Consider the following 15,724-nt stretch of genomic DNA (forward strand, 5'->3'; position numbering starts at 1 on the left):
GAGGCACAAAGGAAGTGCAAAGGCCCAGAGGTGAGAACAACCTTGGGGTTTTGAGGAACAGGAAGAAGCTAGTGTGAAATGAAGTGTTGAGAGGAGGCCAGAGGGAGGTTGAGACAGCCCTCGAGGAGTGGTGATGGTGAGGCTTGGACTTTCATTTCATTTCAGTGTTGCTGGGTGGGGGGCGGCGTGGGGGGGGCGTATGTTGAGCGCGGGGAGAAGGGGGACAAAACCTGCTGGCAATGTTGGAGCTGGGTGATGGGTACATGGAGTCCATTAAATTAGTCTCTTTCCTTCAATGTATGTTTGAAAGTTTTCACTATAAAAAGTTTAAAACATAAAACAGATAAAATACTGATTTTTCATATTATGATTATCAATCTCTCGATTTCTGAGAGAGGACTATGCCAGCCAGCAGCAGGGAATCCCGCCAGAGTCAGCAGAAGGCACAATAACGCCAAGGCCTCCCTCCCCCTTTCCTGGCTCACAGGCCCCAGTCCGGTGAGTTCAAAGTCTGCTGCCTGGCAAGAACAGCCAGCGTGCAGAGCGCGGCGTCGGAAAGGGAAACCGGGGGTCTTGAGACGGGGTACCCAGCCCCGGGAGAGAGCTACAAGCGAGCCCCGCCCAGCCCTGGCTCGCATCAGGGGCTCACCACGACGCACTCAAACTCTGGCCACTCCGCCTGCGCACTTTTCCCGGGAACTTGGGGTTCTGGAGTTGGAATCCAGGCTCCGCCCCCGCCGCGCGCCAGGGCTCCAATTGGCGGAGCTGCCGCGAGGGGCGTGTCGGGGAGAGTTGGAACGCGTCGGCTTGGGCGGTTGGGGTTAGCCCCAGCTGGCAAGAGGAACGGCGCGGCCGAGTGCGGTCTGACACGCAGGCTGCCGGGCGGGGCGCGCGGGGCCCCGGCCGAGGAGGTAAGGGTCCCCGGCCGGGCTGCGGCGACCGGAGCAGGCGGGCTTCCGGCCGGCCGGCCGCCTCCAAGCTCCCCGGGCCGCCTCGACTATATGGCCCCGGGGCTGGGGCGGGGCGGGCGCGCAGCCAGGACCATCTTGGACTCTGGCCCCGAGCAGAGGCGCGGAGCAGGGCGCTTATTGCTGGCTGGTCGGGCTGGAGGCGGGGCGGGGGCTGCAGGGGCTCCAGGGATAGCGGGGTGACAACAGGTAAGGGGTCTCCGGGGTGAAAACAGGTTAGGGGTCCCCGGGGTCGAGGCAGGGTCCCCGGTGTATGCGCGACGTGAGAGCGGAAAAGGTCAGGAGGCGCCCGTGGGCATTGAGCCCTGGGGCAGCAGGGATCTCAGCGCTCCCGCGGTCCGGAGATGGTTCAGGGATTCCTGACTCACGCCGTCGACGGTCCCAGTCTGCGGGGTGTGGAGAAGTGGGCTGAGATAGTTGCCCCAGCGAAGGGGGGAGGAGAGGGAGGGTGCAAGCGCCTTCCAGGTGACCTAGGTGCTTGCTAGCCTCTCTCGTTTAGGAACCGGCTGGCCCCTGAAGCGTGTGAGTTTGTGACTTTTGGTGGGAGTTGTCAAAGGAAACAGAGCCGGCCTTAATCTCCCATTTCACAGAGGAAGTAACTGAGGCAGGCCCAGAGAGAGGTGACAGTTCCTTCCCAGCCTGCAGTCACCTGGAATCTCCTTCCCTTTCTCTCTCCCTGAACACCTGAAGAGCTGTGCAGGGGGAGAGTTGTCATCAGCCCCTTTTGCAGGTGGGAAAATGGACGCTTTGAGTCACACTGAAACTGTTTTGTTTGTTTTTTATAAATTTATTTATTTATTTATTTTTGTCTGCATTGGGTCTTCATTGCTGCACGCGGGCTTTCTGTAGTTGCGGCGAGCTGGCTTCTCATTATGGTGGCTTCTGTTGTTGCAGAGCACGGGCTCTAGGCGCACAGGCTTCAGTAGTTGTGGTTCGTGGGCTCTAGAGTGCAGGCTTCAGTAATTGTGGCGCATGGGCTTAGTTGCTCCGCGGCATGTGGGATCTTCCCAGACCAGGGCTTGAACCCGTATCCCTTGCATTGGCAGGCGGATTCTTAACCATTGCGCCACCTGGGAAGTCCCTGCATTATGCATTTGACAGCATGTGGTGGTATAGATCAGGGGTCTGCAAACTTTTTCTGTAAAGCGCCAAATAGTAAATATTTTAGGCTTTGCAAGCCAGTCCCCATTGCATGTGGCTGTTTGCCAATAAATTGTATTTAGAAAAACTGGCAGTTGTTCAGACTTGATATAGATTTGCCACTCCTGGTGTAGATCATGTGTGACACCTCGACTGTCAAGCACAGAACCCTGGTCACCCAGTGACACTTAGGGCATGGCTCACTCACTGAGAGCACCTTTGGCCCAGCTCAGGTGGTGGGATCACTTGTGTTCAGGAAGGCCAGCCCAGGAGCCTGCCCTCCTTCCAAAACCTGCAAGAAAGAGCAGGTCTGTTTACTTCCCTGTTCCCAGACACTGGCCCTTCGGGAGTGTCCACCTTCTGTCAGCATCTGGGGTACCACATGGGGGTCAGCACAGGCTGTCCTGAGGCAGGCGGCCCCAAAAGGAGTGGGCACAGGCTCAGCTCTCTCCTCCCCTGTTCTAAGGGAGGATGGTTCACTTCCCTAGTGACAACAATAAGAACAGGATTCCCCATCTGCTGGGAGGGGTGGGGGATGGGGAGGTGGGGATGCTGCCTCATTTACCAAGAAAATCTCCAGGGGACTTCCCTGGCGGTCCAGTGGTTAAAACTGCGTGCTTCCACTGCAGGGGGTGCGGGTTCGATCCCTGGTGAGGGAAAGAAGTGAGGGGCGCGGTCAAAAAAAAAGAAAAAGAAAATCTCCAGGCCATGTTATAGCAGGTGTGAAGTTCTGGTCGTGGCAGATCTGGTAGGCAGATGTGGGGGAGCCCCCCAGGAGGATGCTGTCTGCCCGGCCCCTCACCCCAGCTGGTACTCGCTGCAGGCCCACGGAGGAGGGGGCACAAGAGCCTTCCCACTACCCCAGTCAGTGTGTGGAGTCAGCTCGGAGCCCAGACCCCTTTCATTGTCACCAGGTACTCCCCACCCTTCCTGCGCCATATTTTGCCGCCAACAGGGCCTGGAGGGGGTCTGTAAACCACTGACTAGGGACAGAGCAGTGTGGGGCATCCAGGGGCCTCCTACAAGGGACGGGGAGACAGTGCTGTAGGTCCTCCCCTGCCCAAAGCTCTCCCCTCCCTGGGCGCTGTTCCTCACTTCCTCCATGGCGCCCACCTGGGTAGCATCTAATCAGAGATGGACCTGGGCAAGTCTGCCTCCAGAGCTCACCCACTGTGGGGGGCACCTGCTGTTCTCTCCACATAAAGTCTGTCTGCTCAGTGCTGAATGTGTTAGGCCTCGGTGTGTGGCTGCAAGATTGGGTTTTCAACCAGTTCTGCCAGGTGGCTGCCAGGTGTGTTGGAGGGAACAAGTGGCGTTCCATCCTCAGATGTTCATCCTGGCGTGTCCTGCAGCCTGGGCCCTGCTGCTGTGCGGTCAGGGGAGGCCCAGCCTGGTGACCCGCTGCGAGGCCAGTAGAGCCCAGAGCTCTTGACCCAGACATTGTACTGTAATTCTTTTCTTTTTGAGGACCTTAAATTTAGAAAGAGAGAAAGAAAAAGCTCATGTTCCCACTTCCCAGAACTGACTGGTATTGGGATTTTATCACATTTGCTGCTGCCTTTTTTTAAATGAAAGAAATAAAAATTTCTCCTGATTTTGGTTTGTATCTATCTTTTTGTTTTAAAACCATCTTAACTATTTTTAAGCTTACAGTTCAGTAGTGTTAAGTATATTCCTATTGTTTTGAAATATCTCCAGAATTCTCTTCATCTTACAAAACCGAAACTCTATACCCATTAAATAAAAACTCTCCTCCACCACCACAGCCCCCGCCCGGACCCCGCTCTTCCTCCTCCTCCACCCCCAGCCCTGGTAACCACCTTGCTACTTTCTGTTTCTATGAATTTGACTACTATAGATATATCATATTAGTGGAATCATGCAGTATGTCTTTTGGGGACTTGCTTATTTCAGTTGGCATAATGTCTTCAGTGTCCATCCATGTTGTAGCAAGTGACAGGATTTCTTTTTAAGGCTGAATAATATTCCATTGTATGTCTATACCACCTTTTGTTTATCCATTCATCCATCAATGGACACTTGGGATGCTTCCATTTCTTGGCTGTTGTGAATAATGCTGCTATGAACATGGGTGTGCAAATACCACTTGGAGATCCTGCTTTCAATTCTCTTGGATAAATAAACAGAAGTGGATTGCTGAATCATATGGCAGTTCTATTTTTAATGTTTAGAGGGACCTCCATACTGTTTTCCATAGTGGCTGCACCAGTTTACATTCCCACTAACAGTGCAGGAGGGTTCCAACTTTTCCATGTCCCTACCAACACTTATTTCCTGTTTTTTTGATAGCAGCCATCCTCATGGGCGCGAGGCTCCATCCTATCCATTTTGATTCACAGATATAGTTCTTGGACACTTTTTAAATGTTGCGTAATTTCTGCATACATGGTGTCACACAGACCATTCTGCAGGTTGCTTTTTCCACTCAGCGTTTGGTGTCTATTGTCGCTCCATGTTGACCCATGTGGATCGGGTGGAGTCACTGTAAGTGCCAACAGTAGCCCATTGTGTGAGTGCACCCAGTTCACCCTTTGTTCTGCCCTTTCCCCTCTGCCAGGCATCTCCGTTGTCGCTGCTGTAGGTCCCAAAGTCACTGCTCTTGGTGCCTCTCCCTCCTTTGCTACACTCTGAGCTCCTCCAGTGGAGCCCTCATCCAGCCCATCCCGGGGCCCAGCACCCAGCCCAGGGGTCCTGGGGGTGGCCTCTGGAATGTTGCCAGACTGTCCACAGCAGGGATGCAGTGACTGGTCCTAGCAGGACAGCCCAGGGCTGTCACCCATAATCAGCTAGGTTTGCAACATGCAGCCGAGATCAGCAGCCTAAAAATAGTGGTTCTTACGTAAGGTGGTGTGGACAGCACTTCTCAGGATGGCTTGTGGTCTGAAAGGGGCAAGTGGTGTGTGAGTCGGGGCCGAGCACCCCTGTTGTGTAATGCATCCAGCCCCCGCGCTGGCCCCACTTCAGCTTCCCACAGGTAGCCTGACTTACGGAACTGCAGTGTGGTGACCCAGAAACTCTGCGTGTGTGATCAGTTCGGCCAAGGGTGTGCTGTGTGTGACTGTACACTTGTGCGCACATGGTGGTGGCGGCAGCAGCGGCTGTGGGGTCAGCTCTCATCTGCTTCCTCTTCAGAGACAGGAGGTGCTACTCCTTCCTCCTGTGGTGGGCACCAGGGAGCTTTGGTTCATTCATTCACTAGCCACTCACGAAGCACCTACTATGTGCTTGGCACTGTTCCAGGCATTGGGGATACAGCAGTGAACAAGAAAAGGCTCCTGCTGTGATGGAGCTTAGAAGTGGGTGAGGGAAATAGAAAACACGCAAGCAAATGATGGATGAACAAGAAAATATCAGGTCCTGGTAAGTCCTGTGAAGAAAAAGCAAAATAGGGTAACATCCTACAGAAAAGGTTAGCAAACTTTTTCTGTAAAGAGTAAATTTTAGGTTCTGTAACCATGTGGTCTCTGTCACAGCTCTCAGCTCTTATTGCAGCAGGAAAGCAGCACAGACAATTGTAAATGAATGATGTGGCTGTGTTCCAATAAAACTTCATACACGAAACCAGGCTGTGGGCCAGATTTGACCCTCAGGCCATGGTTTGCCGACCCTGTCCTGGGTAGGGGGAGAAGTTGCCTGAGCTGGGGTTGTCAGAGAGACCCTTTCTGAAAGGGAGATAGCCTTGCTGTCAATTCACTGGTGGAGTTGTGTGTTGAGAAGTGGGCAGACTGGGGCCAAGTGTGAGAGAGAAAAATGATGGAGCTTGCTAATGGGTCGAATGGGGGTACAGGAAAGAGGAGATTCAAGGGGGAGTCCTAGATTTGGGGCTTCAACAACTAGGTGAATGGTGGTTTGTTTCTGGAAAAGAAGAGGAGCTGGTGGGAGGTCACGGAGGCAGCTCAGGGGAGAGCTGGGACTGCAGGCTTGCCCTGGGGTCGGCGGTGTTTCGGTGTCCTCAAAGCTGTGAGTCTGGTGAGTCAAAGGGAGTGGGTATGGACAGAGCAGAGGGGGCCCAGGTGAGATCTGGGGCTACCACATGGAGCGCTTGGCAGAGGAGGATAGAGGCCTCCTGCTCCATGGGGGAAGGCTCTGAGCAGCACCATCTCCAGGGGTGCAAGCTCTGGGCTGCCTAGTTACTAACAGAGCCTCAGTTTCCTCCTGTCAAGGGGGGACCTACCTGCTATGGTTGGTGTGAGGACGAAATGAGATAGTCATGCTTGACATGGAAGAAGCACTCAGCAATGGTACCTGTGATGATGATGGTGGTGACCACTGGGCTCATGGGCTGAGTGAGTGGGTTGCAGGGTCTACGATGCTTTGTCTTGGTAGACGGGGGAGTCACTGACAGGTTGGGGTTGCAGACACCCCATTGCCTGGCACTCCCCATCCTGGTGCATGCACCTGCACCCTTCCGCCTGGGGCAGGCCCAAAGTGCTGGGTAGTCAGTGCTCCTGGAAGCCCCTGAAGGGAGTTGGGGCTCAGTATCCTTGCCCCTTGGGTGGATGGTGTTGAGGCCTGTTCTACCCTGTTTTCCAAGGCTCCCCAGGGGCTTGAGCCCCCACTTCTCAGTCACACATCTTTACTGCTGCCTTCCTATCCCGGGCTGGCTTCCATACGTCCCTCACTGGGGGGGGGGGGTGTCCCCCTTCACCTCCCAGTAACTCCTTGTCTAAGGGTCATTTTCTGGGGCAGCGAGTTTCCTTGGTTGAGTGGCCGTCTGGGCCCGCTGGGTTGCAGTGGGGTAATTAGTGGGTTGTCTGATGGATGGGTTGGTGAGCTGGGGGTTAGGGGGTGGTCTTGACACACCGCCCCCCACCCACCCCCATGTCTGAGCAAGCTGACGCCTCCTCTGCTGCTCCTCCCACAGCCGAGTGGCCGAAGATGGTGGACTACCTGGCGAACACGGAGATCAACAGCCAGCGCATCGCGGCTGTTGAGAGCTGCTTCGGGGCATCGGGGCAGCCACTGGCCCTGCCGGGCCGAGTGCTGCTGGGTGAGGGCGTCCTGACCAAGGAGTGCCGCAAGAAGGCCAAACCGCGCATCTTCTTCCTCTTCAACGACATCCTGGTGTACGGCAGCATCGTGCTCAACAAGCGCAAGTACCGCAGCCAACATATCATTCCGCTGGAGGAGGTGACGCTGGAGCTGCTGCCTGAGACCCTGCAGGCCAAGAACCGCTGGATGATCAAGACGGCCAAGAAGTCCTTCGTGGTGTCAGCCGCCTCCGCCACCGAGCGCCAGGAGTGGATCAGCCATATCGAGGAGTGTGTGCGGCGGCAGCTGCTGGCCACGGGCCTCCAGCCCAGCACGGAGCACGCGGCGCCCTGGATCCCCGACAAGGCCACGGACATCTGCATGCGCTGCACGCAGACGCGCTTCTCGGCGCTCACCCGACGGCACCACTGCCGCAAATGCGGCTTTGTGGTCTGTGCCGAGTGCTCCCGCGAGCGCTTCCTCCTGCCGCGCCTCTCGCCCAAGCCCCTGCGCGTCTGCAGCCTCTGCTTCCGCGAGCTGGCCGCCCAGAAGCGGAAGGAGGAGGCGGAGGAGCTGGGCACCGGGTCCACGGGGAAGCCGGCCTACCTGGCCGGGGCCGTCTGCGGAGCGTCCAGTGGAGACGAGGATGACTCAGACGAGGACAGGGAGGGCAGTGGGGATGGTGACTGGCCCAGCCGCGTGGAGTTCTACGCCTCGGGAGTCTCCTGGTCGTCCTTCCACAGCTGACCCCGGGTCTGCAGACATGCGGGAGGGCTTTCCTAGTCACTTCGGCATCCAAGCAGATGCCATTGCCGGGGCCCCTGAGAGGGCAGAGTTCCCCAAGCTGCCCAGCACCCTGCAGGGCCCTACCCCACGGGACCCTACCCCGCGGGGTGGTGGGCACAGCGGAAGCGGCTCCTTTTCTCTGAACCCCCAATGCCTCTTTTTGGCATCCTTCTAGTTCCACTTCAGGTGGAACCTTTTCATTTAGCAAACCCAAAATACTTAGGCCTCTTGGGAACAAATGTCGTTTCTTGGCCCTTTGAGCTGTTGATCCAGATGATCCCTTGAATTAGACAACCTCAGGCAGCTTTAGGGACCAGAGAGAAGGTTGCACTGGAGTGAGGTCCCCTCTTCTCTGAGGCCTTGAATCACCAGACCTGGCCCCGCCCCCCTGCAGGAAACACTGTGGGTCCTGAGAGGCCTCCAGGAAACCAATGCCTGCCCACCTACCTTGCTGATGCCCACCTGCCTGGCTGGCTGGGCCTTGTCACGGCAGGCATGTGGGCTCACCCAGAGCCAGGCAAGAGACTGCCATGCTGTGGGTGCCCGCCAGGCCCAGGAACTGCAGCCTGAGCTCCCCATGGTCCAGAGTGGCCTGCCAAGCCCTCTGGCCCAGTCTCACCTCCCTCCAGGTGTCTGATGCCTCTCAGTCCTGTCCTCATCCCTCCCTGTGCTGGAGAAAGCAGTGTTTTCTGTTAGGACTCTTAATTGCAAGTGACAGAAACCCTACCCAGACTGACTTAATAATAAAAAGAAAGTTTATCGACTCATGTGTTTGCAAAGTCCAGGAGTGTTCTTGCTTCAGACACAGCTCTGTGACTGAGGACTGAAACCATGCTAGATGGCAAATGTCGACAACTGTCCACCACTCTGGGCATTCCTGAGAACGCTGGCAGTTCCAGTGGGGTCAGATGTTTGCACCACACCATGGTTGATTCCCAGGGACAGAGCTCCATCCATCCAGGCGCCGTGACTGTAGCCCAGCACCTGCAGCCCTGTTCACTTGGTGTGAGTTATCTAAACAGCCAGACAGCAAGTAAAGGAAACAAGGAGCCACTTATCCAGCTCTCCATGAGCCTTCCAGGTTTAAAGCTCTCCCATGTGGCCTCCTGCTCTGGCCCACCCCCGAGGATGGTGCCATTGAGTGGGGAAGTCCCAAGTGCAGCAACCTGCCATGCTCAGCTGGTGTGTGTTGGGGCTGGAGCTTGAATGGCAGCCGCCTGATTCCTGGCCCACACCCGGCCACGGAGTTGTGGTCCTTCAGGACAGTCTCCTGTACCAGTCTTCCCCCCATCGCCTGGCTGGCCTTGGCCAGAGCCCACTGGGCAGAGAGGGGGTCACTGTCAGAAGTGGTGACTTTGGGGCCAGGAAAGCTGCCCCCAGCCCACACTGCGCAGTGCCTGAAACCCCACCATCAGCTCCAGTCCCTGGGTGAACAGTTGTCCTCCCGGCCCAGTTTTCAAACGTTCACTTGCAGACAGAACCCTGAGAATCTCCTTCGAATGCTAACTCTTGATTCAGCAGGCCAGGTGGGCTCCAAGGGGTGGCAACACTCCAGCCTACTCTTGACAGGAGCCACCCGTGTGAGGGAGGGCGGGAGGGGCAAAGTGTGAGGCACCCAGGGCCTGCCTGTGGCCTAACCCGCAGGGCAGAGGGACTGGGTGGGGAGGGTCAGAGGTGCTTCCAAGAATTGACGAGCCCTTGGCCTCCCTGAACCACACAAACTGGTTCAGGCAGTTCTGCCTGGGCAGAGGGTTCAGAGCAGGCAGGTTACAGGGTGCAGCGCAACTTACTGAGGCCAGATCGGCGTGAAAGCCCAGGCCAGCCAGTCCTATCCCTTCACCCAGGGTTGGTGCCCAGGCAGGGAGTGCCCAGCTCCAGCCACTGGCGTCTTGGTCACTGCCCCACTCCCCTAGAACCTCCCTTGCCCGGTAAACGGGCAGTAGAAGCACCAGGACAGTGTTCCTTTGGACGGAAGAGAGGATTTCCGCACCTGATTGCAGGCACCGGCAGCCTTCTCCACAGCTGCCTGCCAAAGGGGCACAGGGCACAGAACCCCAGGCAGGTGAGGCCATGCCCTCCACACTCGGGCTAGACAGGTCCTGGCTCGGCCCTCAGCCTTCGACCCTCAGACCTGCTTCCCTCACAGCCCTAGCCACCAGGGCTGGGACAGGGCGGCAGCTTCCCTGAGCCCTGAGGCGTTAGGGCCTGTGAGGACCCAAGGGCTCAAGTGGCAAACAACCTTTGGAGGGCTTTCATTCACGCAGACTCACTCATTGCTGTATGCTGCCTCATGGACTGGGGACACAGTCTGAGTGAGATGCACAAGTTCTCGGCTCTCAAGGAATATACAGCCTAGCACAAGAGGCACAGAAGTGGGTGACGTCGGGCCTGGCATGGGCTGTGATGGGGGCATGGACTTGGGCATGGCGGGGCGCGGGAGGAGGGCAGCACTCCTTGAATAGTGGGAATGAGTGAGTGAGGCCAGTTGGGGAGATGGCGTTCCAGACTCCAGACGGGGAACAGCAAGTGCAAAGGCCCCGAGGAGGGGAGGAGCCCATGTGTTCTGGAGCAGCTTGGCTGGACTGAGGCCAGAGAGGTGGTGGGGGCAGGTGGGATGCACCGGGAGCCACTGGAGCCTTTAGCAGGGCGGCAGGTCTGCTGTTTGCTTTCAGGAGCTTGCCCTGGTGGCTGTGTGCAGATGGCTGAGGCGGGAGAATGGCCGTGAAGCCTCCTGCTACCCCTGGGATCCCCAAGGGGTGGCCTAGGCTTCACTAAGGCCACATCTGCCTACCACGATAGATGGCAGAAGGCAAGCCTTGGCTGCCCTCAACTTATCCCAAAGGGCTGGCCCCTGCCCTGTTCTGCAAGACGCTCTGATGACAGCAGATGGTGCCCTCGGAAGCAAAGTAAAAGCCCTGGGCGGAATGTTTGCCCTGGGCCAGCGTGTGAGGTGGAGCAGTGATCAGGCCCCTGACCACTGAAGCACAGAGGGGAATGTGTCGGAGGAGTCAGGACCTCCTGAAAGGGAAGATGTGGGCCCAGGAGGGGAAGGCGCTGCCTCGGGAGACCCCATCTCTGACTCCTTACGGATCTGTTTCCCTTCAGAGACAACCTCGTCAGCCTGGCTTGGGTCGAGAGTCAGGCCAGGTCCTGACTCCACCCCCCTCACGCACAACCCCCCACCCTACTCCCCCATTCCCCACACCGGCTGTTCTTAGCAGTAGCCTGCTGCCCAGCCAGGCCGCACGGGTCTGCGCTTTCCTCCCCCACCTACCCAACGGCACATGTTGTCCAAGACTCTGGAGTTGCCCTCAGTCAGGGCCACGTGGCTGGCCCTTGCCCTTGGCCACCATGCTGTCCCCACACGTGGAGGAGGTCAGGAGTTCTCAGGCTGAATCAATGTCTGGCTGTTTGTGGATGTTCCCTTTCCCCCAGGACGATGCTTAAGGTCTGGCAGCAGGGCTGGGTCTGCTGGGCCTGCGTCTAGGTCCTCTCAATCCCTCTTGAGGCTTCACTTGCAAGGCCTGGTAAGGGCACGAGAACCAACTGTCCTGCCAGCCAAGTGCTCCTGTTCACCACCCAGGAATCTTCCCCCTCAGCTGGGCGTGGACTGCACGTCCCTGCCAGAGGCGAAGCCTGCTAACAGGCTTTGGACGCTGGGAGGGGCCTGCCTTGCCCCTCCTTCTCAGAGCTGCAGATGGACGAGGGTCTGAGGACCAGGCCCAGGCATTTGAGGGGCACTGTGGAGCCCCTACCACCTTAGCACTGCCTGAGGCACCCTTGCTGGAATCAGCGCAGACGGAAGTCTGAAGTCGCTCCTGGTGGAAAGCCAACTCACAAAGGCGACCTCAGGGCATTTGGGGACTGACTGACAGGCAGGCCTCCCTTTAGAGTTTAGCCCACTCCTAGGCAGGGGTGCTATGTTCCTACAGGACTCAGCTATTAGGGGAGGCCTCCTCAGGCCTCCTCCAACAGTTTTGTCTGTTGGGGTTTTTAGATGCTGAGTTTTCTTAAATAGGGCCCACTGCACGTGTGCTGATAACATTTGAGTGCTTTCTGCCACAGGCAGGCAAGGGATTCACAGGACCCAAGGAATCTTATCCCTCCTGGATGATGCTGATGGTGGGTAGTGGTGCTGATGGGAGCTGTGGCTGCCACTTACTGAGACCCATCTGTGCACTGGTCCCAGAGAGGCAGACCCAGGTCACACAAGGCCATCCTAAGGCCCTCAGGACAGCTGTTTGATCAGGGAGGGCTTCCTGGAGGAGGTGGTGTTTGGTTGAGCCTCAGAGGAGGGCAGGACTTTATCATAGAGGGTGGTAGTCTCCATGAGGCCTGGGAGTCTGGGTCTTTTTGTTAACCATCCCCTCCTGTCCCTGGCATTAATTTGTTGACTGAATAAATGAATCAAGTAAGAAATAGGCTGGGGGCACTGGGGCAGAGGGGATGACAAGGAAACGGGAATTGGGCCTCACTCCTGGAGCCCCCAGTCAAGGCGCTGGATGAGAACCCTGGCCTCTTTCTGGAGGGTTGGAGAACAGCCCCTCCCCCAAGACACTGATTGTTGCCCTCTTAGGCAGGGCAGGAAGTACCCATCCACCCCCAACCACCCAGGCAGAGCTTTCTGGAAAGGTGTCATCACACCTGTTTGCAGGGGTCCGGTGGCTCCCTTGGGGATGGCATCCAGGTTGGCATCAGAGGATTTCTGGTGGCCTGGCCTCTTTCCTGCCCCAGCCTGTTCTCTGGGACACGGCCACAAAGAGGCTGCAGGGGGGGTCAGGGCCACTCTCGGGCTCAGCCACTGGGCAGGGTGAGAGTGGGTGCGAGGCTGACCCAGTTCTCAGCCAGGACCCAGGGTCTCTCAGGCCACGATTGCAAAGCAAGGCAGCCGCTTCCTCTGCCCTGGGCCTGCAGGAAGTGGCCTTCTTGAGGGCTGTGGGCAGGGGAGGGGCCGCCTCTGTGTCTGGGGCTTTTCGCACCTGGCTGGCAGGCTCTGGGCTGCCTGAAGCCTCCCTCCTCAGTGCTCACCGCCTGGCCCGTGCCTCTTTCTGTGCCCAGGCCTGCAACTGTGACGGGGCCCCTGCCCTCCACCTAGGTGCCCTGCTTCAGCCCCGAGCAGACTCAGTGGGACCTGTGCTCAGAGGGCGGAATGTGGGGTGGGGGCCAGAGGTGGGGGAGAGGGGTCTGCCTCACTAAGACCAACAGAGCCAGGCTCTGGGCTTCTCTGGGCTACTTGCTATCTCTGTGCTCACCATTCCACCTCTGCCCATGAACTTAGCCCTCCTGTGAACCCCAGTGCAGCTGCCACCTCCACTCTGCTGCCTTCCTGGGATGCCCCAGGTCAGCATGGCTGTCCCATTTATGCTCCCAGAGCACCTGCAGCCCTGCTCCAGCTTCCCCACCCTCTGTCCTCCCGGAGGTGCCTGAGTGGGCCTGTGCCCATCAAAGCTGGCCCTCAAGTCTGAGCCACTCAAGGGCAGGGGGCAGCTCAGTCATCATTCATCTGCGGCCCCCACAGCTCCCAGCACAGGCCCAGTGCCCCTGGCCATTCCACAGATGCTTCTCTTCTAGGGGGAGGTAGCCTTGTGACTTCCCCTAGCTCCCGGGGGCCATTGGCAAGATGCTGGGTTCACAAGGACAGCCCCTGCGGTCACAACTGCCCCCAACGGCTTGGCCTAACCTGCTTGTCTGGCCTGCATTGGCGCCTGCACTCAGGCCTTCTAGCCAGACACTGGGGTGTCTTCTGGCCCTTCCCTTGCCTGTCCCCCACCCTTTTGCCCTTCCAGGCCACCCAGGTGCGAACTGAGGGAGTCTGTGGTGCACTGAAGCACCGAAGGAGCTTCCTTAGGGCCCTGGAGGGAGCAGTTCACACAAGGCCATGACGCTGGATGTGGACCAGGCTGGGCGCCCCCGTCCCCAACACAGACACCTCCAGCCCCTCTCAGCCTGCCTCCTCCTTTTCCCCTCCTGGACTCCCCATCTCAAAGCCTCAGACTGGCTTTGGATGAGTCTAGAAGGGAGGAACAGACAGTGAGGGCGCAGGAAGGAGAGGAGAGTGAGGCCCACGGGAGGCCCTTGGGGCTCCTCCCGGCCCCCTTCACAGGCCCCCAGGGCAGGCGTGTCCCCGACACTCGCGAGTCAGGGTCAGTGCCGCACGAGAAGCAGTGGCCAGATCCCATCTCCTGCTGGCTGCTCTCCACACCACAGAGCCCAGCTCTGACCGGAATGTTCCAACACTAAAGACAGAAAGGCAGGCGGGCAGGCGGGGGTGGGGGGGACAGAGGGAGGGCAGGCTGAGCCAGACGTTTCTGGGCAAAAACAAGAGGAAATTTCAGTCCTTGGAACGTCAGCTTAGGGATCCTGCCAGACATTCTGACCCCAAAGAACAGGCTTTCCAGAGACCGGTTCCTGCCCACCGTGGCTCCCAAGCAGGGAGGGGTGGGAGTGGGGGCCTGGGGCTAGCCATCCTTGCCACCCATTCTTTCTCAGTACAGAGGGTCCTCTGGCTGCCCACAGCAATGCCCAGGGCTGAGGAAATCAGGGTCCCAGGATTCTGGCACACACACACACACACACACACACACACACACATACACAAACTTTATGTAGTTTGTAAATTACCAACATTCTAAAATGCCAAAATGCCTTCCTTTGTATCTCAACCAAGGCTCCTGGGGTCCCCACCCCCCAGTCAGGAAGTGGAAGAACCCGTCAGCCTTGGTCTAAGACCAGCCACTAGCTGACAATTTCTTTCCCCAAGACCTGAGCTGGAGTAGAAGTCAGAGTTGAAGCAAAGGCACTCAGCGAGAGGGAGGTGGCCTGGGGGGCCACAGCGGAGGCAGGGCTCAGGGGGCCCAGCACTGAGTGGGGCTGGTGTGCAGATCGTCACCCCAGGACAGGCCCAGGATCTCCGTGCTCTTTCTGTTCTGCACTCATGCTGTGTCCTCACCTGGAAACACCACTTTGCTTACTGCTCCCTACCCCCTGCTGCTAGAGCGAGTTCACGGGGTGGTGGGCACCCGTGGCTTACCTGAGTGCATGTTCCTCCCTCGGGCGGTCACACTCTGGTATTCCCTGGTGTGAAATAATACAAAAAATATATATTCGTCTCTGCCCCCAGTTCCTGGCACAGAGCTCCTAAAACCTTTGTAATTTCCCAAGTGATAAGAGCACTGGGAACATCTCTGACACAGAGCTCCTAAATCCCCTGGAATTTCCTGGGTGACAGCAGTGTCTCTTTTTCTAATGAAGCAACATTGTAGAAAGACTGAGCCATGATTAGAAGCTTGGAACTTGTAGTCCCCCCCACCTCCACCATCCACCCAGACGGGGGGAGACTGAGTTAATGATCAATCATGATGAAAGCTCCGTAAAAATCCCACAAGCGCAGCGTTGGGAGAGCTTCCAGGCTGGTGAACACGTGGAGGCGCTGGGAGGGTGGTGCACCCGGAGTGGGCACCCAAGCTCCACATCCCTTCCCACTCATCTCTTCATCTGGCTGTTCATCTGTATTCCTTATTATATCCTTTATAACAAACAAGTAAACAAGTATTTCCCTGAGTTCTGTGAGCTGTTCTAGCAAATTATCAAACCCAAGGAGGGGGGTCACAGGAACCCTGATTTATAACCAGTCTGTCGGATGTACAGGTGACAACCTAGGACTTGGGATTGGCATCTGAACCGGGGGCAGTCTTATGGGACTGAGCCCTTAACACCAGTTAGTGCCAGAATGGAATTGAATTATAGAACATCCAGTCAGTGTCACAGAGAATTGCTTGGTGCAGGGAGGGGTGGGTGGGGTGAACCCCCGCACATCTGGTATCAGAAGTGCTGCGAGT

The 15,724-nt window shown here is 57.3% G+C and overlaps 1 protein-coding gene across 1 annotated transcript; it reads left to right on the plus strand.

The window, feature by feature from the left end:
• Positions 1-795: 795 nt before the first annotated feature.
• On the plus strand, positions 796-8,644 carry PLEKHF1 (pleckstrin homology and FYVE domain containing 1). The gene is made up of 2 exons (XM_061173191.1): positions 796-911; positions 6,994-8,644. Exon 2 carries the CDS (start codon positions 7,008-7,010, stop codon positions 7,845-7,847), a length of 840 nt encoding a protein of 279 aa, XP_061029174.1. The 5' UTR covers positions 796-911; positions 6,994-7,007; the 3' UTR covers positions 7,848-8,644.
• Positions 8,645-15,724: the final 7,080 nt, after the last annotated feature.

This window comes from Eubalaena glacialis, chromosome 18, assembly GCF_028564815.1.
Source record: "Eubalaena glacialis isolate mEubGla1 chromosome 18, mEubGla1.1.hap2.+ XY, whole genome shotgun sequence".
Lineage (NCBI taxonomy): Eukaryota > Metazoa > Chordata > Mammalia > Artiodactyla > Balaenidae > Eubalaena > Eubalaena glacialis.

Coding starts and splice junctions, on each gene's coding strand:
- PLEKHF1 (XM_061173191.1), top strand. CDS start 7,008: ATGGTGGACTACCTGGCGAACACGGAGATCAACAGCCAGCGCATCGCG.